The sequence below is a fragment of the Protopterus annectens genome, chromosome 1.part0, assembly GCF_019279795.1.
Source record: "Protopterus annectens isolate FY-2018-M chromosome 1.part0, PAN1.0, whole genome shotgun sequence".
In the NCBI taxonomy this organism is placed as follows: domain Eukaryota; kingdom Metazoa; phylum Chordata; order Ceratodontiformes; family Protopteridae; genus Protopterus; species Protopterus annectens.
Genome location: NC_056725.1, coordinates 785,114,723 through 785,142,222, shown reverse-complemented (window position 1 = coordinate 785,142,222; position 27,500 = coordinate 785,114,723). Strand labels below are relative to the sequence as shown.

Genomic DNA, 27,500 nt, shown 5'->3' with positions numbered 1-27,500 from the left:
AACCAGGTGTATGCTGTAGCAAAATTATCTGCTGTAAACAAATGCCTCAGATTATTACTGTTTGTCTCCCTGTAACCTTAAGAACTATGCTTTGATCCATTACTGTTCAATTGCATTGTGAAAAACAACGGAAAACTTCTGCATTCCTGTGGTCCAACATCAGTAATGTCTATTCTAACCAGATGTTTCAGAGTCTGAAAGGCATACAGTTGCCATAAGCTGTGTATTTATTGGTCCACAATCCTTATAAATCCTATTTTCAAATGTAGCCCTTTAAGAAATATATAACCAACATAATAAATATCAATTCTTGCTCCACAGAAACTCAGCCCTTGATTTTTAAGCAATGATATGGCAATGCCATTCTTTGAATTTGCTTATCACAAATAATCATGAGAAAATTACACTAACATGTTTGTCCAACTTAAAATCTGAACTTATTTTGATTTAACATTGTTACCTGCAAAGAAATACACAGCTCTATCCAATAATCCATATTAAGATACCTACATCACTATTAACAGACAATAAAATAAATTCATTTTGTATTAATAACAACTTCCAGGCTATGAGATGACCTAAGAATTCTGTTTCAAACACCAGAAACTCACTGAATGCAGAATAAAAATGCATCCATAATGATAAAGGTATCAACAAAACAATTACAGAAGTTGAGAAAATGAAAATGAAAGTGTAAACGAATGATTACTCAAAATCACCTTTTATCTACAGGTCGGTACTCAGTTTGTAAGAATGTCATCATTTGGTCTTTTTAGACTTCAGGCATTCAATTACAGCCCTGAATGCAGCGCTTGGAGAGCTCACATCTCCATTTTCATCATATCTTAAGCGAAGAGTATTCCTGATTACCATTTTCTCTACAAAAAGAGAACCACAAAACCATGGAATTGCATATTCTAGGGTTATTAATCCCATAAAGTCATAATCAAAAGAAGAGTAGTCCCAAGGGCAGGCATTGAATTGTCGCAATATGAATCCTGTGGAAAATTCCCACGCATATGCCCATAGAGTGTACAATACACATCGAGTCAGAGTACGGCACTTATCTTTTAAGAAAATATACATCTTCTCAATGACCATGATGGATGTACCATAAATAAAAAGGGCCCATACACTGGTGACACCAGGAAATTTCCAGTTAAAATTTACGGCAAATTCCCAGGCAGCTGTAAACATAACCTCACAGAAGTAACCATGGATAGCATAGATGTACCAACGAGACAATGGACTTAAAGGCTCAGCAGAAGATCCCATCTTTTTCAAAATTCTGAAATTGCAAGAAAACTAGCACAGGTTAAAGAAAATATATCAGTCTCACAGCAACATACAATACTAAATATGTTAGTTTTACGCTAATACCTGTACAATTAATTATTCAGTGGTCTATTACTAATAAGAAAATATAACACTTAAACATTTCTGACAGATGCTTCAGCATGTTAACATTTTTAATAATTATTAGCAAATTTTATCTACCTCAACAATGTCTACAAGTAAAGTACTGGTCAAAGATCAGGAGGGGAATTTTATTGAGTCTACCTATTAAAGTTGCTACATTGTCCAACTAAAAAAACATACTAAAAGTAGACAGAACTTGCAAAAAAAGAAAATATTCAATGGCCAGAATCAACAAAAGTCAGCCCCTCCCTGCATTAATGCTATGCTGCATTCTAAGCATTTCAGAGATGAAAATGCTTACATTCAAAGTGTATCATGTTCTAACAAGTTTTTTTTCTAATGTGAAAATCCCAAGACACAATATCAGCAGAATATTGTTAAACAAAACATGAGGACATTCATAAAAATAAGATGTAATCAAAGAAAAGATAAGACCGCAGAATACCCAAACATAAATAAATAAATAAAACAAGGGAAAAAAAGTTCAGAATGTTCCACCAAGAGGTATAAAATCCGTAGATGTTATGTAACATGAAAGCATAGATTGGGGGAGTCATTGCTACATAGTGGCATGTGAATAGCTATGGAGATGACATGCTGGTTTACTTCTCCTTGCCCTGTACATGTCCACTTTACCTGAATAGGAGAAGTCCATATTGGATTTCCAGCCTACTAACAAAACGTCCATAATCAATATAGTGCAACTGTGTGTAAGGCACTTAAACAACATAAAATCTTCAAGGAGAGGCTGCATTATAGATTATCAATTATGCTCATATCCTTTTGACAGCCTACATTTTTTTGTGCCACCACTCCATGTAACTTAAGTAGGTGCATGAAGCACTTACCTACCAGTGTATCCTCATATGATGGAATCTTGGAAATCATCTGTTCACTTAAGTTGGTGATAAATGATTGGCAACTGTGGAAGCCTCTGGAGATGCACAAGCCAGTGCATTTCTTTGTGCCGGTCCCAAGCCCGGATAAATAGGGAGGGTTGCATCAGGAAGGGCATCCGGCGTAAAATTTTGCCATATCATACATGCAGAAAACAGTACAGAAATTCATACCAGATCGGTCGAGGCCCAGGTTAACAACGACCGCCACCAGTACTGTTGGCCAACAGGGTGCTGGTGGAAATTGGGCTACTGTTGGCCGAAGGAGGAGAAGAGGTGGAAGGCATGCCCGAAGGCAGGTAAAGGCTAGGAATGTGATAGTGAGGGTTGGAACTTTGAATGTTGGCAGTATGACTGGTATAGGGAGAGAGCTAGCTGATATGATGGACCAAAGAACCGTTGGTATATTGTGTGTGCAAGAGACCAGATGGAAGGGGAGCAAGGCTAGGTGTATCGGAGGCGGTTTCAAATTGTTTTATCATGGTGTGGATGGAAGGAGAAATGGTATAGGCATTATCCTGAAAGAACAGTATGCTAAGAGTGTTTTGGAGGTGAAAAGAGTGTTGGATAGAGTGATGTTTATGAAAGTGGAAATTGATGGTGTAATGATGAATGTTGTTAGTGCATATGCTCCACAAGTTGGGTGTGCGCTGGATGAGAAAGAAAAATTTTGGAGTGAGTTGGATGAAGTGGTGACTGTACCCAAGGGTGAGAGACTGGTGATTGCAGCAGATTTCAATGGGCATGTTGGTGAAGGGAACAGAGGGGATGAGGAAGTGATGGGTAGGTATGGTGTTAAGCAAAGGAATGCAGAAGGTCAGATGGTAGTGGATTTTGCAAAAAGGATGGACATGGCTGTGATGAATACGTATTTTAACAAGAGGGAGGAGCATAGGGTGACATACAAGAGTGCAGGAAGATGCACACAAGTGGATTATATCTTATGTAGAAGGGCCAATCTGAAGGAGATTGGAGACTGTAAAGTGGTGGCAGGGGAAAGTGTAGTTAGGCAGCATAGGATGGTGGTTTGTAGGATGACATTGGTGATCAAGAAGAGGAGGATGAGTGTGAGGGCAGCACCAAGGATCAAATGGTGGAAATTGAAAAAGGGTAATTGTGAGGTGATGTTCAGGGAAGAATTAAGACAGGCACTGGGTGGCAGTGAAGAGTTACCAAATAGCTGGGTAACTACAGCAGAGCTAGTAAGAGAGATGGCTAGAAATGTGCCTGGTGTGACATCTGGAAAGAGGAAAGAGGACAAGGAGACCTGGTGGTGGAATGAGGAAGTACAGGAGAGTATACAGAGAGAGAGGATGGCAAAGAAGAAGTGGGATTGTCAAAGAGATGAAGAAAGTAGACAAGAGTATAAGGAGATGAGGTGCATGGCAAAGAGAGAGGTGGTGAAGGCTAAGGATAAGTATGAAGAGTTGTATAAAAGGTTGGACACTAAGGAGGGAGAAAAGGACCTGTACCGATTGGCTAGACAGAGGGACCGAGCTAGTAAAGATGTGCAGCAGGTAAGGGTGATAAAGGATAATGAGGGAAATGTACTCACAAGCTAGGAGAGTGTGTTGAGCAGATGGAAAGAGTACTTTGAGGGGTTGATGAATGAAGAGAATGCGAGGGAGAGAAGGTTGGATGATGTGTGGATAGTGAATAATGAAGTGCAGTGGATTAGCAAGGAGGAAGTAAGGATAGCTATGAAGAGGATGAAGAACGGAAAGGCTGTTGGTCCAGATGACATACCTGTGGAAGCATGGAGGTGTTTAGGTGAAATGGCAGTGGAGTTTTTAACTAGATTGTTTAATGAAATCTTGGAAAGTGAGAGGATGCCTGAGGAATGGAGAAAAAGTGTTTTGGTACCAATTTTTAAGAATAAGGGTGATGTGCAGAGCTGTAGTAACTACAGAGGGATTAAACTGATCAGTCACAGCATGAAGTTATGGGAAAGAGTAGTGGAAGCTAGGTTAAGAAGGGAGGTGATGATTAGTAATCAGCAGTATGGTTTCATGCCAGGAAAGAGCACTACAGATGCGATGTTTGCTCTGAGAGTGTTGATGAAGAAGTACAGAGAAGGTCAGAAGGAGTTGCACTGTGTCTTTGTGGATTTAGAGAAAACATATCTCATGGTGCCTAGAGAGGAGTTGTGGTATTGTATGAGGAAGTCGGGAGTGTCAGAGAAGTATGTAAGAGTGGTACAGGATATGTACGAGGGGTGGTATTGTATGAGGAAGTCGGGAGTGTCACAGAAGTATGTAAGAGTGGTATAGGATATGTACGAGGGTAGACATCGGTGAGGTCTGTGGTGGGAGTGCCGGATGCATTTAAGGTGGAGGTGGGATTACATCAAGGATCAGCTCTGAGCCCTTTTTTATTTGCAATGGTGATGGACAGGTTGACAGACGAGATCAGACAGGAGTACCTGTGGACTATGATGTTTGCAGATGACATTGTGATATGTAGTGAGAGTAGGGAACAGGTGGAGGAGACCCTGGAGAGGTGGAGATATGCTCTAGAGGGAAGAGGAATGAAGGTCAGCAGGACTAAGACAGAATATATGTGTGTGAATGAGAGGGAGGATAGAGGAATGGTGAGGATGCAGGGAGTAGAGGTGGTGAAGGTGAATGAGTTTAAGTACTTGGGATCAACAGTTCAGAGTAATGGTGAGTGTGGAAGAGAGGTGAAGAAGAGAGTACAGGCAGGATGGAGTGTATGGAGAAGAGTGTCAGGAGTGATTTGTGACAGACGAGTACCAGTAAGAGTGAAAGGGAAGGTCTACAAGAGGGTAGTGAGACCAGCTATGTTATATGGGTTGGAGTCAGTGGCATTGACAAAAAGGCAGGAGTCAGAGCTTGACGTGGCAGAGTTGAAGATGTTAAGATTTGCACTGGGTGTGACGAGGATGGACAGGATTAGGAATAAGTATATTAGAGGGTCAGCCCAGGTTGGAAGGTTTGGAGACAAAGCCAAAGAAGCAAGATTACATTGGTTTGGACATGTGCTGAGGAGGGATGCAGAGTATATTGGGAAAAAGATGCTAAGGATGAAGCTGCCAGGTAACAGGAAAAGAGGAAGGCCTAAGGTAAGGTTTATGGATGTGGAGAGAGAGGACATGCAGGTGGTTGGTGTGACAGAGCAAGATGCAGAGGACAGGAAGAAATGGAAACAGTTGATCTGCTGTGGCAACCCCTAACGGGAGCAGCCGAAAGAAGAAGAAGAAGAACTGTGGATTGGATATACAGAAGTTCGGGGACTGTGGAAGCACATCCCACTACTTTGCATGTAACAGGCAACTTCTGTGATTGCAGAATCATGTTGCAATCTCACAGAGAGGAAGAAGTGATCCCTACATAGCCAGCATTACCTCTGTTCTTTCAGCCCCTTCTGGGTTTCACACTTTGTACTAAATATTAATGACTTGTATACTACACTATCAAAACAGCTATGATGAAAATATGTATATCTGGTTATATGGAAAGAGAGAAGATAGCTTTTCTGCTGCAGAGACATTTCCTTAAAGCTCCAATGTTATGATGAACAGCTTATGCACAACTGCACTATCTTCTTTTGGAAACATCACTGCAACAGTCAATGACAACATCTGGGTAGATTCTCAAGCTGTGTTATTATTCATTCTCTGGCAGGTATACAACTACAGAATCCCTTGTATCATAGTCAAACCAAAACCTGACCTACCCCCTAGAGTGCACTTTCAAATCCTTAAGTGTCACAATTACACCCATCAATTCCTTCATGTTTACAGGCCTTTTCTGTTTGTGATCACAGGTAAACTGCACTCTGAGTTTGGCTAAGTGCTCCCAGGCTGTGTCGAAGTAATCTGTAGTCACAGTTTAGTTCTTAAAAGCCTGTCTAAAAGGGAACTTACCATAACAGCAGATGTTTGACTAGATCATCACTGCAGTAATGCCAACTGATGTACATACCCTGCCAGGGTTACCTTCCATTTAGCTAGTATAAAAAAAAGTATGTGCTCCTTCCTCATGTGCCTTACTTCTGACTTTAGAACCTAGGCAGAAAGAATATGTACTGGCACTTAAGGGGCGTACAAGTGCAAAAATCATCAGCTTTCCTGCCCCAAATTTACACTTAGGCTATAAAGAGGAAAGATCAAGGAAAATGAAAGAGGGAAGGATAGGCAAAATTCCACCACAGCCTAAAGGGAAATTAGAAGAACTAGGGGGATGGAGAAAGGGTGCATATAGTGCAACAGTGATATAATCAAACATCTACTGCAAAGTTCTTACACAACTGTACTGTGTTCATCATTAAATCATTGTTGGAGTAATGCTAACTGATCGTATGATTCCCAAAGCTTTTACCTAGACTGGGAGGGATGATAGAAACAGAAGTGGAGTCCAGTAACCCATGAAATACAGTTCTATAAATCCCATTCTGATTACAGAGTATACTTCAATTTTGTAATGCCTGGTAAATATGTGACTGGAAGACCAAGTAGCTATCTCTAAGACAGATTTGGAGTCAAGCTCTTGAAGGAAAAAAACTAGAAGAAGTTACTCCTCTCGTAAATTGAGCTTTAAAAATGTAGCATGGGCTGCACTTTCTAAAGCCAAAAACACAGCATCCATGGGACCAGACAACATCCCAGGCTTTAAAAATGTAGCTTGGGCTGCACTCTCTAAAGCCAAAAACACAGCATCCATGGGACCGGACAACATCCCAGGCTGCGTTTTACACGAACTTCAGAACGTACTGGCTCCCCACCTAAGCACCATGTTCAATCATATTCTCACATGACGCTTTGCGCACACTGAATGGTGCACAGCAACAGTTATCCCACTCCACAAAGGGGGAGCCACCACTGATCCCAGGAAATATTGCCCTATTAGCCTGATGAGCCTGGTCTGTAAGGCCATGGAACGTATCATCATGGAACTCATAAACAAAGACATTGGTAACCTCCAAACTCTGAACCCCACCCAGTTTGGGTTTGTGAAAGGCAGAACATGCCTGCTGAACCTGATCGACTTCTTTGAAGCAGTCACCAAAGCTGTAGACAAGGGTAAGGTGGTTCACACAGCCTATCTTGACCTTGCCAAGGCTTTTGACACCATCCCCCATTCTAGAATTATAGCTAAACTCACTAAACTAGGTACAAATCCCTATGTCACAAGATGGGTTGCCAATTGGTTCACTGACAGAACCCACACTGTAAAAGCTGCAGACTCCAAATATGACTTCAAACCAGTGACAAATGGGGTATCACAGGGTTCAGTCCTGGGACCTCTCCTGTTTGGTACTCACTTCTCTGAAGTACAAGCTAACACAGAAGGCCTTTGGCTAACGAAGTTGGCAGATGACTGCAAACTAGGAGCCATAGCTGAGTCCCCAAATGATGTGGATATCCTACCGAAGGGCCTCAGTGAGACTGATGCCTGGTGTCAGAGCCATGGCCTCAAGCTCAATGCCAAAATGTGCATTGTCATCCCCTTTGGTAAAAACTCTGTACCCATGAACTACCACATAGGCGGCAGTCTACTTAACGCCAAATGTGTGATAAGAGACCTGGGGACCCAGGGGGACAGTAGTCTCTCCTTTGATAATCACATCACCACAGTAGTCAGGAAATCCTTCTATATGGCACACCTCATCACAAAAGGATTCTCATCTAGGAAAAAAAAAAAGAGTCATTGTTCCCCTCTGCTCGACACTAATTAGACCCATTATGCAGTACAACGCCCCTTTTGGAATGTACCTCACAACACATCTGCAGCAGTTGGAAAGGCCACAGACATACCTCACAAAGAGGATTACTGGCCTCAAACAGATGCCTTACACTGACAGTCTCAAAAAACTCCAGCTTTACTCCATAGCATTTCGCCTACTCTGAGGTGATCTCTGCCTAACATATAAAGCTATGTGAAACCCAGAGCTGTTGGACATGCTACACCTAAAGAAATCCCAATCCCTCCAAACTATATGCTCTAGGGACCTAAACTTTGTCACCACAATAAACAGGACATGCTGGAGGGATAGAATCCTGTCCCAGAGACTTCCCATAATCTGGAACAAGCTAGTTCCTCATTAGCACTCTTCAAGAAAAATCTTGATAAGTGGATGGGAAATAGGAAATACATCCCAGGGATCACTTCTGTGGCTCTGCTCGACAGGGGCACAGGAAAATAACTTTCTTGGGTGGCGTAAGCCAGGGAATCTTGTTGGCTAGGCTTACTTAGGCCCTTGGGCTGATAGCCTAGTACCTACCTATGAACCTATAAAATGAATTTGGAGGTATTTACCATGGAAAGAATAACAACAGGGGATAGTTATTGACATCAATCTGGAAATAATTTGCTTGGATACTAAAGAGCTTGCTGTTCCACCTCAAAGGGTAAAACAATTGATTAGATTTTTCTAACTTCTTTAGTCTTGTCCAAATCTTACTTGTCTACATCCATTTAGCAAATGAAGTATCATTTCTCCCTTATTCTGAGTGCTAGGAAGGAATGTTTGAAGTTAAATAGACTGATAAAAAAGAGATATTTCAGTGACAAGCTTAGGCAATAAAGAACAGGGTACCTCTAAGAGGAAACTCTGTCTTTTTGGAAAAACAGAAAAGGTGGAATAGATATGAAAGCTTGCAACTCAGAAATCTTTTCAGCAGAGGTTAAGACAACAAGAACCGTTTTCCATGTACAATATTTTAAGGCTGCAGAATAAGCAGGTTCAAAGGTTGTAAAGTTAGTTTCTCAAGAACGTAAATCTGGTCCCAGGTTGAGGGAATACATTTTAGGGAGGAAGGATAATATGTAGAATGGCTTTTAGGAACTGTTTGACCTCAAAGCATGAAGAGATATATACACAGGTAGACAAGCAGACTTTGCTGACAACTCTACCTTAGTAGAGCTATATGCCAAGCCAGAACTGACCAGCTCACGTACATACATACGTATAGAAGAGATCCCTGTTTGATAGCAATGCAGTCCTCTTTTTTCAGTATCAAAAATAAAACCCTTTCCATTTCAAAATATATAATTTTCTAGTCTCTTTTATCACTTGTAGCACATCCTCTCAATAACAATACCTAAAAGGTATTAAAAGCCTATCATCCATAAAGTGAAACAGAACTTCTTCGGATATGGATGAATTAGACAGCCCTTTTGCTGTATGAGTAGGTCCATAATGTGTGGTAATTTGTGATTGGTTCTCCCTTCTCTTCCACCTAGCTATGAGCAATGTTACATTGGTTAAAGGGGGGGGGGGGGGGTCACCAAAAGTTTTTTTTTGAGTATGTCCTTCTCAAACTTCAGGAGGACTATTTGGATGAGAGGAAATGGAGAAATGACATCTAGGAATTCACCTTTCATTAGGAAAGAGAAAGCTTTCATTCTACAGGCTTTCTTGCAATGAATCCTGGACCAAATTGTATAAGTAGACTGCTCAGAGAGGAGGCAAAAAAGATGCATCTCTGGGGTACCCCACTGGCAGACAATCTGAAGGCAGATCACTCTGTTCATCATCCGGTCATGACTGTCTTCCCTAGATCTGCTTAGGTGGTCTGCCAAGCTGTTCTGTTCTGACTGGGCATAAACTGCTTGAAGGAGAAGACTGTGATAAACAGCAACACCCCAAGCAATCACTGCTAATCTGCACAGGTGATAAGATTTTGTTTCACTTTGTTTGTTGAGGTTCTCCTCAACAGTAGTACTGTCAACATCTGCAGAGTTGCTGAGGACCAACGGTGATGGAAAGACTGGAGAGCAAAGATCAATGTTTTCATTTCTTTTATGTTTGTATGCTCCCTTCTGTCTTTTTCAGCCAATGTCCACGTACCATGCAACCCTTTGACCAAGCACCCAGGGCCATATCTGATGCACCTGTAGAAATCTTTTGCATAAGAAGTGGTTTAAGAAAAGGCACTCTTGGGTATTTTTGTATCTGAGCAATCAGTTCAGTTTTTTTTTTTCATGAACAGCAAGACAGGAATTGGGGAATGACAGAGGATGGCAGTGTTGTGCCCAGATAAATTTTAGGCACTAATTCTCCTCATATGAAGTCTGGCAAACAATCATTTGTATAGTGGATGCCACTTATCCCAAGGCTCTCAGAATCTTTCTTGCAGAGGCCACAGAAAAGTCTGTAAGTATATAAATTAATCTGTTAAGAACTAAAAGGCAGACCATCATGAAGGATGTGTAGAGATGGCATCCAAGGAACACCAAAAAATTAGATTGAATATGATTGGACTTGTTGAAGTTCAGAATGAAACCTAATTTCCAAAAGATTCTGCCAGCAAACTGTAAGTCTTAAAAGAATTTTCCTGAAGGGAACTGGCTTGAATCAGGAAACTGTCCAGTCAAGGATAGGTATAGATACCTTGGAGTGTGAAGAATGCTAGGATAGGGACTATACACTTTGTGAGTGCTCTCAGAGCATAAGAGAGGCCAAAAGTCAAAAACAGTAAACTGAAAGTATAATTCTAAGGCACAGAATCCTCAAAATTTCCAGTGATGAGGATGAATGTGAATATAAAGAAAAGTATCAATGATATCCAAGATAACCAAAAACATTTTGGGAAAAATCAGAAGAAAAATATTCTGGAGTGTTAATATCCTATATTTGTAACTGTCAAAAAGGTGTTCAGGGTAGGCAAACAGAATTAGTCCTCAGGTACCTTACTTTCTTGAAACAAAGAAAAACCTGGAGTAGAATCCTTCTCCTTTTTGAAAGGAAAACATGTCCTATTATACCCGGATTCTGAAATAAAAGAAGGAAGCAGATGTTGGGTTTGGAGGTACTTGCTGGATTGTATTCTAAGCAAGAAAGGAATTCAACTGAAGTGTGTACCCTTTTTAAAAGATTTACAAAGTCCAATAATCTGTTCCGACTGTTTTTCCAGAGTTGAAATCTGAAAGACACAGAGAGAGAGAGAGAGAGAGAGAGTTTGCCAAGACGTCTGGAAAGAGGGTAAGTAAAGGTGGGGTGGAGGTGGGGGGTAGTCAGACACCCAAAGACTTGTCTAAGAAGGGTCTTTTGGCTCCTTTAAATCAGATCTGGCCTTGTTCTGTCACATTTTTTTGTAAAATAAAGGGTCTGGTTTGGAGAGGTAATTCCTCTAAAATGTTAGAACTGGGGAAATAATTAAATCCCTGCATAATATCTCCCTTTCCCCCAATTTTTTAAAATAATCTCAACAAAAGAGGTAAACATTATCCAAAGAAGCATTTAAAGTTTGGCTTTGAAATCACCTGGGAATGACTGGAGTCTGAGCCAGCAAAAACTTTCTAAGAGCAGACTCAGTGGCAGCAGTCATGGACGAAGCACTGGCAAAGTCATATGGGTACTTAAGAGTGACTTGCAACCTAAGAAACAAGAGAACTCACATTTAAGTGCAGATCTAGAGTCACTGCCAGGCAGGTCAGACCTAAGTTTAGACATGATCAAGAACGGATAACAGGTCCCTAATCTTATGGTTTGATAATTAAAAGTATGCTAATTTTGCTGAAGTACAAGTTTTCTTTCCATACCTGTCCACTGCCCCACTGTCCTTGTCATTAAGTAAGGCATTTGAGGATGGATAAAGCTTGGATGGCTGGACTGAGTATGTAGAAATAATTGTAGGATTATATGTAGGGTTCTTGTAAAGGTATGTGTGACTATCAGGAACTTTATAATACCAGTCGGGCTTTTTGGGTGCAAATAGTTAAGACTCAGGAGCTACAAAAGCTGAAATAAGTGTCCTCCAGCACTTCTAATACAGCAGGGACATCAGAAGGCTTAGGAACTTCCATACGCAATAAACTATAGCAACTCTTTTGAGATTCAGAGAGTTGTTTACCCTCACAATTAAAATTTTGCATAATCATTTGGACAGTGTTCCCAACAAATATCTCTTTTTGGGGAAGAGTCTGAGGAAAAGTTATCAGGTTCAGACTCATAACCAGATGAGAAGTATAACAGACAGAAGTAACCTAGAGGCTCAGAGTCTAATTTTGAGGAAGAAACATCAGATAAAGTCTGCTTCATTCTCTTCAGGAGGGTAGAGGATGAAAAGGCCATAAAATGAGAGAGCTTTAAAGTAATAAGTTCTTTAAAAAGTCCCTGGGAAAACATCTTGCCATTCCGGTTGAGTATCATGGGGAGCAAATGCAGTAGGAGATTAAATGTCTCTAGTCTTTTGCTTTTTCATTTTAGGGATTTCTAAAGAAACTATACATAAAGAAGTGTCCCATCCCGAAAAGTATCCCCATAAGGGAATCAGGGATGTCCTCATTTATCAATAACTGAGGAAAGTCTAGTCCCATTGAAACCACAAGCCTGGGTTCCACCTTTATGGCCTTAATGGCTGTCTGACTGGTCAGTCCAGACACACCAAAAGGCTGTTCCAAGTTAGCCCCCAATAGTGTTGCAACTGCGAGAACAGGCCAAGAGATCAGATAGGCTGCTGGCCTGTATAGTGTCATCAGAGACATAAGACTATAACATGGGGAAAGAAGGTCTGTCTTTTTTTCTTTTTCTTCTGACTGCACCAGTAAATCTGAGGTTGGAGCTTCTGACTACATAGTGTTTGGCACAAAAGCCTGGAAAGTGCTTACTCTTCAAGTACAGTTTTAAGAAAGTAAAATGGCTTCCAAGGGACTTTGGAACAAAAGCTTGACAAATAGACCAACCTTTGATATTATGGTTGGGTTCCAAACAGAAAAGACATTTGGTATGCCTACTCTTATACAAAATCCACTTAGTAAGGAGGCACTTTCCTCTCTTCACATGGCAGAAAGTTCAAAATGAGGAAGGTTCACCAATGAGGCACTTAGCTTTCCCTCGTGAAAGCGAATGGATCCTTTTATAACAGCTAATAGACCAAGCTTCAGACAAAGACTTGCTTCTCTAACTAGCAGCAAGAAAGTTTTGAGGATTTTCACACTCTGCACCTATGTCTAAGGTCAGATATACTGCACATGAGGAAGAAGAGCATAAGCTTTGTTATACTGGCTGGACATAGTTATCCTTGGTAGGAAATATTCCATCAATAAGCATTATCGCAACAATGATCTAATCATAAACGTCAAGTTAGATTTCTCTGCAGCTGGTGACTCCATGACAGTGGTTCTTGCATAAGGCACGAACTGCTAATGTGAAGTTTCTGCCTTATACAGTATATCAGTGTGGTCTCCTGCAGGCTTTGGGTATGCTAGTGCCAAACAGTTTTGAAGTACCAGTGAAATGTGTTCATATTCAGTTTTGATAGCAGAACCATAATAATGACGAACACCTTAAATCCCATGATTCTTAGGAACTTCACCTTTAAGATGTAGATCCCCTGGACTATTTTTTTTTTTTTGATAGAACTGGGTCAGAAAAACCACTTTGTCACAGGAAAAGAAAGTTTTCTGTGCAGAGGAAAGGCCCTCAGAACAACTACTGTTTTGAAAGGCACTAAACTAGATTTAAAAAGGTTGAGAGATTTAGGTTGTGGAAGCAATTTACTAATGCTAATGACCTCTCTAGTTCTTCCTATAACCTTGTCTGAAACTAGGCAGTCTTCCACATATAAGGAAGATGTGAATGCCCTTGGTATTGGAGCCTGACACATGGTAAAAACCCTGGAAGCCATAGCTAATCTGAAGGGAAAAGAAAGTGGTAATGGGACCCCCCCATTTCAAACATGAGAAAGCATCTGTGGTCCCTGGATATGTATCTAGCCATCTTTTAGATGTAGGAGAAGCCATCAGGGCTTGGGAAAACAGTAGGCCATTAAGCTTCATCATTCGGAACTTTGACACTTTTACAATTAGAATAGGACATCAAAAACTACCCTTTCTTGGTCTTTGGCCTCCTCTCTCCCTGGTACTCTCTCTCTCTCTCTCTCTCTCTCTCTATCCCTTCTTGCAAATGCACCTGTTCCAACAAGGATCCTTCAAAATATTTGTTCATTTAGCATAAATGGAGAGATCAAATACAATTTTGAAATTGGTAGGAACTAAAGTCTATATTCCTGGGATATCACTTACAAAATTTCCCATGCCCCATAATGCTTTCTCAATTTTTTAAGAATACTAGGGCCAGCTGGCCTCCTATGTTTTGGGAGTCTCGTAAGGAATAGTTCTGATGGATAGGGTGGGAATTTGGGGGAGAAGGAGTGAGAAGTGTGGCAGTTACTGCTGCAACATACTAGAGACTTGGTCCTCAAGACCCCAGATCACCATTCCTAACCTTCTTTTCTGTAAGCCATTTTCCCCCTTTGCTTGCTTTCCTTTACCATGACATCAATAAAAAGCCCAGGACTGAGAAGGATAGTTTATATTATATCTTACTATGGGGCTGGCAGTTTCTGAACAGATTTCATAGTATTTCCCTTCTTCCAACTTTTTGGAAATTTATTAAGAAGGGGGTTCAAACCACAGCTCCTTATCTATTGGTGCACTGAGAAACTGTGCTTTCATATCCTCTGGTAGGGATTGAGCCACAGCAAAGCATGCTTCTGTATGACTGTCCACATAGCACCATTTCTAAATGCTGAATACATACCATCATAACCATGTTTTATAGAATGTCTGCTGCCTTATAGTTGGGTTTCCTTTTCTCAGCTTTCAAAGACTCAGAACGAACTGTGAAAACAGAAGGTTCTGAGGTCAAAACTGGCAGCTCCAGTTCCAAAGGTCATAAATGAGGAGGAGTTAGGCCGAAGCAAGATCAGTTCTGTCATCAAAATTACTAAGTTTTTAATATATCTATGGGTGCTGACAGTAAAGACTGAAAAATGTCACATCTACTGACACGTTACCCTGGAAGACAATAAAGACAGGCAGAATGCTTACTTTCACTTCTAATCATCCTCCCTCACATTATCCCTCCAATTTCCAAACTTATCTATATCTCGTCTTTCTGTTTCCATTCCTTATGGAAAGAACATTTATACATATTTTCATTTTTGTAACAATCAAGAAACAAAACAAAAGGCAGAATGCTAAGCAATTATAAGTTATATACTCACTGTAACTGGGCATCTGTGTGGTCAGTTTTCATTCTTCCTCAATTATGGGTTCAAATCTGACTCTGCCACATTTATCACACTCCTGATCCAACGCTTGAGTTTCTCCCTCTACTCATAATGCCCTACTCCATTCCTATTGCCTCAGATAAAGTTTGCTGCTCTATTTCCCAATAGCAGAACAGAGACAGATATAGCCAGATAGAAAAGACAGGGCTCAAACCTGGAACTGTAGGTTCCAAACACAGACGTCTTCCAGAAGAAAAATGGATGAGGGATGGATGGGAGGGGAGTTGAGAAAGAATGAAAATGGACAACATAGATGAGTAGTTATGGTGAGTATATAACTTATAAATCTGATGATGTCTTTTTCATTCTTCCTCACTTATGGGACAGAGTCCCCAGCTATGTTGACCTTGGGTAGCCCTAATGGAAGTATATTCTGGAGTACTGCCAAACCAAAGGAGATTCTATTTCTAGAAATGATGTTCAATTTGTAATGTGAAACAAAGGTATGAGTCTTCGACCATGTAGCTGCTGCACAAATGTCATCAATAGACATTCTTGACCAAAAGGCGGATGAAGCAGACATGGATCTAGTGGAATGAGCTCGGGGAGGTATTCATAATGTTATACTCTCCTGAGAGTACATCCATGATATATAGTCTGTAATCTATTTAGCTATGGTAACTTTACAAACTGATTGTTCTAGGTAATTTGGAGAGAAAGATACAAAAAGCTGGAATGGCTTTCTAAACTTTTTTTGTCCTGTGAAGGTAAAAATATAGTTATCTGCCCACATCAAGGAGGTGAAGCATGTACTCTCTTTTATTGGAAAGTTTTGGAAAGAAAACTGGTAAGTGAATGGATTGCTTAACATTATTTTTGGAAGCAGGGAAACCCTATCTTTATGAAAAACAATGTAAGTGGATTTTGCTGAAAGAGCCTGGAGTTCAGATACTCTCTTGGCCAAAGTTATAGCTACCAAGAAAACAACCTTTCATGACATAAATTTTAGATCAGATTTGGATGATGGTTCAAGGGGTTTGTGTTAAACCTTCAAGTACAGCAGTAAGATCCCAAGGCTGGGAAGGAATCTTTTTTGGAGATCTCAGAAGAAAAAAATGCCTTCATAAAAGCTTTACACAAGCTAAAGGAAGTCAAGGAAATATATTTCTTCCCTGTGTGGACATTTGAAATTGCTGCCAACTGAAATTTAATTGTAAAGAAACTAGCCCCATCTTTGAAAAGAGTTGTCAAAAAATTAAGAATAGAAGAAAATGGTGAAGAAAAAGGATCAATCTCCTTATCTGATGCCCAGAGAACCATTTCCATTTACTTTTATAAACTTTTCTGGCAGAATCTTTTTGAGAAGCCAAAATGTCATGAACTGAGGAAGACAGCCTGGACTGTTTATTACTGGAAGTGGAAAAAACATATGGTCAGCCAGACGGGTGAGAAAGGAGATCCTGAGTAGGCTCCAGTATCTATGGAGAATAACAAGATTGGACTCAAAGGGTAACCGTACTTGCTGAGGCCAGATGAGAGCAATGAGGACTACTGAGCTATTCAACCTTCTTGCTTTCGTCAAAAATCTTGAAATCAGGGGAAGAGGAGGATAGGCATCTGAGGGCCAAGCGTGAGGAAGAGCATCTCTCAGAGACTCCCCCAAGGGGGAATCAGAGTGAAGTATTTGCTTCACTTGTTGTTGACATGGGTGGCAAATAGGTTACAGCAAGGTTGGCCCCAACAACTGAAGATCATATTCACTACCAACTGATTGTGAGACCACTTGTGAGGCATCAGAATAGATTTGCTTAGTTTGTCCATAAACACGTTGGTTTTCCACAGAATGCAAGTCACAATCAGAAAGTGGTCTGGTGAGATCGCCCATTCCCAAACCCTCACGGTCTCTCAGCAAAGGGGATAAGATCAACTTCCTCCTTGCTTGTTGATGTGCCAGATGACAGACATGTTGTCGGTCTGAAATGCATTAGTCCCCAAGAGAAGAGCATCTTGAAATGTCTGCAATGCTAAAAGGACTGCTCTCATTTCTATGATTTGATATGCAAGCTGGTCTCTTGGGGGGACCACATGTCTTGGAGAGTTCTTCCCATGAAATGCCCCCCCTCCCACCTGAGTCGAGTAGTGTCCATTTTCACTGTGGCTACTGAGTTCTGTACAACAATGGGTCTGCCCAGAAAAAAAAATCATCAAATTGTATCTAGCAGTGAATGTGCTGCTTGCAAATCAGCATGAGTTTTACTTGAAAAGGCAGGGGCTAATACAGAATGGACCAATGTACATTTAGAGTTCACTGGAGAACCTGCATAAAGAAATGTGCAAGAGAGAAGTAGTATTACATCAGCTAATATTGACCCAAGTGCTTGACACACTAGTCCTGCTGGAAGAGATGGATGAGAAAGGATAGCCTGAACCTGGTTTCTGATAGAAGTAATGTGATGGAGAGGTAAAGATGCTATCTGTACTGTTGTGTCCAAAACTGTCCCAATGAATTCCAGGCTCTGAACTGGTGCAAGTTTTGATTTGGCAAGATTTAACGTAATGCTCAAAGTGTTGTAAATCTGGAGCAAATAGTCCCTGGTATGTTGCAGTTGATGCTTGGAGGGGGTGGTGAGGAGCCAGTTATCAAGATATGGAAACACCTGAAATTCTTTTAGTCTCGAGTGAGCTGCAACTACTGCCATGCATTTGGTAAACACCCTGGGGGCTGTGGTGAGTCCAAAGGGCAGAGCCCTGAATTGGTAATGACTGGCTTCCAGCCAAAAGTGAGGATTTCTTCTAGATCGTCTGTCTATTTTGATGTGATTGTAGATCTTCAGTATGCATACTAAGTACATCCAATCATCCTTGTGCAGAAAAGGCAGGATGAACTGAAATGACCATTCAGAACTTCACTTTCTTTACATACATGTTCAATTTGCTTTGATCAAAAATGGGTCTGAAGTCCCCTGTTTTCGTTGGCATGAAAAAGAAGAGTGAATAAGTTCTGAATCCTATCAGGTCAGGTGGGACCTTCTGGATGACTCTTTTTCTAGCAGCTTTTGTATTTCTTGTGCTGCGGCCTTCCTCTGACTGGGTGGAATACCGGGAAGTTTATTTCTTTGACAATGAGGATGAAGGGAAAATGGTATGTAATAACCGCTAGATATTATGCTTAGTACCCATAACTCTCTTGTGGTGTTTTTCCAGGCATCTACATGCAAAGAGAAATGACTCCAGACTGCCTCCAGAGTTGGACAGTCGGGCAACACATCAGGAGTGCTGATAGGATCTGTCTGAAAAAGAATCTCTAAAGCCCTGGTTCTGCAGGCCCCCTATGCCTCTAGGGTGATGTCTACCATTAAAACTTCCCCCTCTGCCTCTGGAGGAATCGTCCCCACACAAACCCTGGAAAGGTCCCTGAGAATTACGGAACCACATTTTCTTACCACCTCTCTGGTTCCTCGAGAAGGTCCACTGAGGCAAAGAAAGCTTTATCCCCATGGCAGACTGGGTCTTTCATTCTTGTTCTCTGCGGGCAAGCATATCTTGTACTGATGGCCCAAACAAGGAAGTGCCATTAAATGAGGCACTGACAAAGGATGTCTTTAAGGGCTCCACAATGTCGCATAGCCACATCTAGGTATCTCTCCTTTTGGAGATGCCTGAACCAGCTGCTCCTGAGCCCCCCCCCCCCAAGATAAAAGAGTAGCCAGTTGAGAGGAGGTCCTTTTGAAATCCTCAGCAGAGATGGACTCATAGTATTTGATAGTTCTTTAGTCAAGTCTCTCTGAAGCCTAGTAAAGTGCAGCCGAGGCAAACATTCGCTTTCCAAATTTGTCTAACTCTCTAGACTGTCTATTAGGTGGATGGACATAAGAGCTTGGAACTGCTAGCTCTGTCTTAGTGGCTGCCATCACCACCACCATAGCATTAAATGGGACTCCTTTGCTCCAGTGGGGTCTGTCTGCAGGTGGGGGTCAAAAACTTGTCAGGGCACTTGGGGGTGGGCTCAACAGTATCTGGTTCCTTCCATGCCTAGTGGGAACCCATATCAATAAGTTCAGCCACTAGGGGAGTTACCCAAGATGTAGAGGGGCCTGAAACAAAAGCCCCCAAGAAAACAGATTCTTTGGGAGAGGAGGTTTGGGACAACCAACCACCCTTCTACTTCAGGATCTCTAGAATATATCCAAAGGAGATGTCATCCAGTGGTGATCTGGAGGATCCTTCTCCTTCATCAAAATCAGTGTTTTCCATGTGAAACTCCACGGGGGAGTCTGTCTCTCCACTTACATGTTCTCTTCCAGGGCACTTCTTCCATGGGATGTTCTGGAGAGGCATTGGAAGATAGGGTAAGTTCTTCTAATGGAGCTGGCTAAGTGGAATAGGTCTGACTGACTCAGAGCTCAGAATTGATGAGATAATAATGATAGGATATTAAACATGAGAAGATGGTTCTCTCTGGAGAGAAAAAGCCCTTTGCATCATCTATGGGAGTAAGCCTTGACCTGCTCTCTCAGTGGTAAAGCTTACAAAGAAGGCAAATCAAGGCCACCCCCAGATCCGAATCTCAAGGAGACAATCGGATCTGAACTGTCTAGGGCCAAAGCTCAGAGGGGAAAGGATGGATCAGACAAAACTGGAGCTGAGCCTACCTCCTCGGATCCAATGCTGACACCAGCTTCAAGACCCTTTCTGATCTGAGGGCATTGGAACAGAATCAGTAAGGGATACAGTCGGAGTGGAGGAGGAAACTTTCCTCGGATCCGACGTCTAGTCTCTCATGCCCCTGTGGTTTTTTCTATATACAAGAAACCAAAAGAATGTTTAAAATCAAAGTACAAGAGCATGGTAGAGACATTAAGAATCAAAATTTGGATAGCCCTGTGGCAGCATGTTTCATGCAGTACATCTGGGGTCTTGTACCAGTTTGAAAGCATGTATTTTAGAACAAGTTCTGGTTAAGAATGATGTTGCACTTTAACTGTTATATAAAGAAGCAGTATGTATTTTAAAGTTTGGCACTTTGGTGCCTCATGGTTTAAACAAATAACTTGAGTGGAAGGCTTTTCTGTATTAACTGTTTGTTTAATTGTTCTATCTAACTGATTAATGATATGATATTTCTTATTTAAATGTAGCTTGTGCTACTGTGATGTTAACTCTGTGAAAGGCTCGTTAGCTGAGGCGCTGGAGTATTAAACATTTTTGGATTTTATGCTTATGCAGTTGCTGTTTTTTTGCTTTTCTGTGTTTTTTTTTTATTTTATTTTTTACTTGTTGTTTAGTGAATATGGCTAGCGATTCACTTGTGCAGTCGTCTCATTTATTTCAAGATGATATTACTCATTCTGCAAAGTCTTCTGCTCAGTCTTCCCTGAGGAATAATTTACAACCAGGTGCAGTGCTGGAAGGCACTTCAGCTCAGCATGCAGAGCCTCCTGTGTCTTGGGAAAGATTTTTGGAGGAAGGTAGATCAAGGAGAGGTGACAATCCATTTCAAAATGTTGGTGGACTTATGACTGGTAATAATTTTTCCACGGAGGTTCATAGTAACTGATTTCCTTGACAGGCTGCTTATCAAAGAAAATGTGATTTATTATAACATTTTGGGGCTTAAGAGATATCTAGACCTTGATATTACACCCAGGGGTCTGCGTTTTGTTAAATGCCCTACTACTCTTTTTAATTCTACTGATCCTGCTGATAAACAGTTTGAAATTAGATGTGTAATGGCTGTCCATCATTGTGTTAAAGAATGGATCCAAAGTTCACTTGAAGGAGATGTCCTTAAACAACGAAAAGTAAGGGAAGAAACTCTTGCACTACCCTTTCTGCACAAATTGGTACAGCCCATTGTGAGCAGTTGTTATGCTCAATGAATGCTTCACTTGAGGAGAATTCCGGTGACATCATTAAAAGGAAGATTCACAAACTAGAAAGGGATCTCGGAGATTACAGCTCGGTGAATATTTTCAAGAAGACAGTTAAACAAAATACATATGGAGGCTCTGGAGCTGCTTCCACTAAGTGGAAATGGCAAGTAAATGTTTCTTTTGCCTCTTCTGAAGTCAACAGTAGTGCTGAGGAATCTGATAATGAAACTAGGGATTTTCCTTCCCTTCTACAGCCCCAACAGCCCAATTATATGCAGGAGAACTTTCAGATTATAACAGACCAGGAACCAACAATAATAATCGAAAACGAGGACTTTTCCAGAACAATAAGGAGGGATTGTACTTTAACAGTAAGAAAAAAAAAGATATTGACTGTACTAATGTTTGTAATGTAGTAAAATCAACCAGTGTTACTAGTAGTGATAACTTGATTGTAAATTTTACAGGTAACCCTTTGTCTTGTACAGAATTATCAGTTTCACAGCATGGGTTAAAATTTATTCCCACATCTTTGCCACAATTATATGTCTGTAAAACTGAACTGTTTAAGCTGGCTAGGAAATTACATTTGTTAAGATTATTTTGAAAATAGCAAGATTTTGTCTTGAGGATGCCCCCTCCTTTGACACAGATGTAGAGGATGGGGAATGTGATTTTTTTCTCATGTAATTCATCACTGGATTCATATGATGATGTTACTGTCTTTTAGATACTTCTAAGGTACTACATAGTAGTAATTTCACCCCCCCCCCTTTGTTAACAATACAATTCAAGAGTTTTGATCTATGGTAAATTATGCTTTTGATGTTAGCCTGAATACTTTTAAAAAAGAAAAGACTAAGGTATACTATAATTTGACCAAGGCTGAATGGAATGCACTGCAATGTCTTAGTACTAGGAGGGATATTGTTATTAAGCCCTCAGACAAAGGTAAAAGAAATATTTGTGTTGCATTATATGCAATATTTCAATATGTGTATGGATCATTGTCTGACACTAATGTATATCGTGTGGCCAGTGAACATGAATATTATGCAGCTGTAGATAGCTTTAAAGATTTGCTACATAAGAATTACAGACTTGGCTATTTTTCTAAGCAAGATGTGGAGGTTAAATTTAAAGTGGAAGGCAGTTGTTTGGCAAAATTTTACTGCCTACCAAAAATCCATAAGAAAGATTTCCCCCTCCTGGAAAGCCAATTGTGGCAGTTGAGAATTATTTTTTACATAATATGGGTCTATTTCTTCATACTTATTTAGGTATGTTATTAGTTTAGACTCTTATACAAGATATTTTTTTTTTAAATTGAGTCTATCACTTGTCGAGAAGGCTTTTTTTGGCTGGTTCTTGATGTTAGGAGCCTTTATACGAGTATTACACACCAGGTGGGACTTGAAGCTCTTAGGTTCTTCCCTACGCACTAGCCCAGTTAGCACCTTTGTTACAGACTTGTTACATTTTAGTTTAACCCATAACTTTTTTGAATAAAACAACTGTATCTATCAGACGATGCAAAGTACAGCAATGGGTGCACTCATGTATACTAACTTGGTAATGGACTTTTTTGAGTTAGAGTTTCTTTATAAGTTAGAGTTTTTTAATAAGTATGTTGTTTTTTATAATAGAGTTGCTGATTATTTAATTTTTTTATGTAAGGGTGGTGCATGACTATTTGATTCTTTTCTAGCTTCTCTTTAGGAAAAAAAACTTTTGGTCTACAATTTGATAGTGTACAAAAAGGCATTTCTGTTTGTTTGTTTTTTTTAGATTTGGAATTAAATATTGTAAATATGATTATTACAAAGATTCACAAAAATGTGATGATGGTACTTATTTTCTAGATAGTAACAGCGGTCAACCCCCCCCCCCCATTATTTTAAAGGCTTTGCCTTATAATGAGTTGCTCAGAATAAATAGGCTGTGCAATATTATTCGGTCTCTCAAAGAACAGATCTTACATTCTCGTATAGCCTTTAAAAAAAGGGGATATAGCAATGAATTAACTGAATAAATTGTTGTGCTTGAGAAAGATACCACCAGTGTGGTTGATATTCCAGAGGATATGAAGTCTGTGAACAGATATAGGAGTCGTGCAGGGAATACCAGTGACAAAAAGATATATTTTGTCACTTCTTATAACATTTACAGTGTTGAGTTAGTAAAGATCTTAAGATATTACTGGTCATTATTGCATAAGGAGAAGTTTGGGGTTAAGAATTTACCTGACTCCTTTATGGTCTCCTATAAGAGAGCCAGATATATAAAAGACATGGTTGTTCATAATTTGTTTTCTATGCCTACTGAAATTTTAACTATTCCTCTACAAAATTCTGGTACATTTCCCCGTGGAAAGTGTTCTATTTGTATTCACGTGGTCAGGACTTTCAATAAAATAAATGGTATTTCTTTTCAGTCTAGGGCTATTTTCTCCTGTGTGTCCAAGGGAGTGGTTTACTGTCTCTCATGCCCTTGTGGTTTCTTCTATATAGGAGAAACTAAAATAATGTCTAAAATCAGAGTACAAGAGCATGTTGGAGACATTAAGAATCAAACTTTTGATAGCTCTGTGGCAGCACATTTTCATGCAGTACATTTGGGGTCTTGTACCAGTTTGAAAGCATGTATTTTAGAACAAGTTCTGGTTAAGAATGATGTTCCACTTAAAAATAAACTGTTATATAAGGAAGCAGTCTGTATTTTAAAGTTTGGCACTTTGGTGCCTCATGGTTTAAACAAATAACTTGAGTGGAAGGCTTTTCTGCATTAAGTGTTTAACTGTTTTATATAATTGATTAATGATCTGATATTTGTTATTTAAATGTAGCTTGTGCTACTGTGATGTTAACTCTGTGAAAGGCTTGTTAGCCAAGATGCTGTAGTATCAAACATTTTTGGATTTTATGCTTCTGCAGTTGGTGTTTTTTTGCGTCTTCTGTGTTTTTTTATTTTCTTTTATATTGCTGTTTACTGAATTGGTAATGACTGGCTTCCAGCCAAAAGCAAGGATTTCTTCTGGATTGTCTGTCTATTTTGATGTGGTAGTATGCATACTGATAACTTACAAAGCACATCCAATCATTCTTGTGCAGAAAAGACAGGATGGACAGAACCATAACCATTCAGAACATCACTTTCTTTACTTATTGGTTCAATTTGCTTAGATCAAAAATGGGTCTGAAGTCCCCTGTTTTCACTGGCATAAAAAAGAAGAGTGAATAAGTTCTGAATCCTATCTGGTCAGGTGGGACCTTCTGGATGACTCTTTTTCTAGCTGCTTTTGTATTTCTTGTGCTGCGGCCTTCCTCTGACTGGGTGTAATATCAGGGCGTTTCTCTCTCTGACAATGAGGATGAAAGGAAAATGGTATGAAATAACCTCTAGATATTATGCTTAGTAACCATAGCTCTCTTGTGATGTTTGTCCAGGCATCTAGGTGCAAAGAGAACTGACTCCTGACTACCTCCAGAGTTGGACAGTCGGGCAGCACATCATAGGGTCTGTCTGAAAAAGAATCTCTAAAGCCCTGACTTTTGCAGGCCCTTTATGCATCTAGGTTGAGGTCTACCATTAAAATTCCCCCCTCTGCCTCAGGAGGAATTGTCCCCACACAAATCCTGGAAAAGTCCCCTGAGATTTACGGAACCAGATTTTCTTACCAGCTCTCTAGTTCCTAGAGAAGGCCCGCTGAGGCATACAAAACTTTACCCTCATGGCAGACAGGGTCTTTCATTCTTGTTCTCTGCAGGAAAGCATATCTTTTACTGATGGCCTAAACAAGGAAGTGCCATAAAATGAGGCACTGACAAAGGATGTCTTTAAGGGCTCCACAAAGTCGTATAGCCACATTCAGGTGTCTCTCCTTTTGGCGATGCCTGAAATAGTGCTCCTGAGCCCCACCCCAAGATAAAAGAGTAGCCAGCTGAGAGGAGGTCCTTTTGAAATCCTCAGCAGAGGTGGACTCAGAAAGTATTTGATAGTTCTTTAGTCAAGTCTCTCTGAAGCCTAGCAATGTGCACCAGATAATTAAGCCACTTAAGAGCAAAAGTAGCTGATGCAAACATTCGCTTTCCAAATCTGTCCAATGCTCTAGACTCCCTGTTAGGTGGATGGACAGAAGAGCTTGGTTCTGCTAGCTCTGTCTTAGTGGCTGCCGCCACCATCATAGCATCAAACAGGACTCCTTTGCTCCAGTGGGGTCTGTCTGCAGGGGGAGCCAAAAACTTGTCAGGGCACTTGGAGATGGGCTCAAAAGTATCTGGTTCCTTCCATGCTCGGTGGGAAACCAGATCAATAAATTCATCCACTAGGCGAATTACCCAAGACACAGAGGGGCCCAAAACAAAAGCCTCCAAGAAAACAGATTCTTTGGGAGAGGAGATTTGGGACAACCAACTACCCTTCTGCTTCAGGGTCTCTAGAATATATCCAAAGGAGATATCATCCAGTGGTGATCTGGAGGATCCTTCTCCTTCATCAAAATCAGTGTCTTCCATGAGAAGCTCCACAGAGGAGTCTGTGTCTCCACTTACAAGTTCTCTTCCAGGGCACTTCTTCCATGGTATGTTCTGGAGAGGTGTTGGAAGAGAGGGGAAGTTCCTGTAATGGAAATGGTCATGTGGAATAGGTCTGACCGACTCAGAGCTCAGAATTGATGAGATAAAAATGATAGGACACAAAACATGAGAAGATGGTACTATCTGGAGAGAAAAAGCTCTTTGCACCACCTATGGGAGTAAGCCCTGACCTGCTCCCTCAGAGCCGAAGCTTACAAAGAAGGCAGATCAAGGCCACCCCCACATCCGTGCCTCAAGGGAACAGTCAGATCTGAATTGTCTAGGGCCAAAGCTCAGAGGGGAAGGGACAGCCCAGACAAAACTGAGGCTGAGCCTACCTCCTCGGATCCAATGCTGACACTTCAGCTACAAGACCCTTTCTGATCTGAGGGTATTGGAACAGAATCAGTCAGGCATACAGTCGGAGTGGATGAGGAAACTTTCTTCGGATCCAACATCTAGCCTCTTGGAGCTCTTGGATCCTGGGGCTCCGAAACCACTGAATGCATCAAAGAAAGAGAAATAGTCCTAGATGTGACAGACATACTAACAGATCTGATAGGGGCCGAAGCTTGTAAGACCCCCATCTGGATCTGAGCTTTGAGAAAATTTTGCATCATCCTGTCCGCACCTGCTTCCAACAAGCTTCTGGAGGACCTAGAGGAAGTGGTGGATGGGGGCATGGAATGCTTCTTAGGAGTTTGGAGAAGCTAAGCAGGCAAGGTAGGTGAGACTGGCTTTAAAACATATTCAGGTGTTGTGCTACTAAAGGAAGTACCCGGCTTCAGGTACGATAACTTAGGATCCGAGGGGGAGCTGGTAGACTAATTGTGATTATAGTTGTAGACATTAGGTTCCAAAGGCTTTGGATCTGAATGTCTTCAGGCCCAGGGAGAATGGATCTGAGAGTTTTGTGGTCTTGGTTGGCAGCTTTGACGAAGACCTAAGGGACTTCAAAGGAGAACATTTACAGTGCTCTACAGGAACAGACTTTCTTGATTTAGAGAGTGAAAAAAGAAGGGAGAAGACCCATTAAAATAAGTTTATTCCTTCTGTCTGTCAGGGCTCTAGGATTAAAGATGGTACAGATTCTCCAAGCTGTGTCCAAGTGCCTGGCCCTAAGGCAATAAGCACACTCCTCGTGGGAATCTGAATTTTGGATCTTATGCCACAAGAAGTGCATATTTTAAACCCCATAGGTTTATCCGACATAATGGTAGAAAAATGGGGGCCAAACACTGGAAGAGAAGAATATAGCAGTAAGGTTTATTTATATGTTTTTATATATATATATATATATATATATATATATATGTTTATATATATATATATATATATATATATATATATGTTTTTATATATATATATATATATATATATATATATATATATATATATTATATACACACATACGTACATACACAGTGGATATAAAAAGTGTAGACACCCCTGTTAAAATGCCAGGTTTTTGTGATATAAAAAATGAGACCACAATAAATCATTTCAAAACGTTTCCCACCTTTAATGTGACCTATAACCTGTACAATTCAGTTGAAAAACAAACAAATCTGTTAGGGACAAAAATATAAAAAATAAAAAATGTACAATACGCTGGTTGCATAAGTCTGCACACCTGTAAACTAATACTTTTCTGTGTGCACACCCTTAACTAATACTTTGTTGAAGCACCTTTTGATTTAATTAAAGCATTCAGTCTTCCTGGGTACACAACTGCCATCACTTAAAGAGACTCTGATTA

At 40.5% G+C, this 27,500-nt stretch overlaps 1 protein-coding gene across 1 annotated transcript in view; it reads right to left on the bottom strand.

Annotated features, from left to right (window-relative positions):
* Positions 1-207: 207 nt before the first annotated feature.
* Positions 208-27,500, bottom strand: part of LOC122794560 (transmembrane protein 229B-like) — a 156,180-nt gene continuing 128,887 nt past the window's right edge. Inside the window, exon 2 of the mRNA XM_044063058.1 lies at positions 208-1,288. Within this exon, the coding sequence (XP_043918993.1) occupies positions 760-1,288 (529 nt within the window). The 3' untranslated portion in view covers positions 208-759. The remainder of the gene's footprint in view (positions 1,289-27,500) is intronic.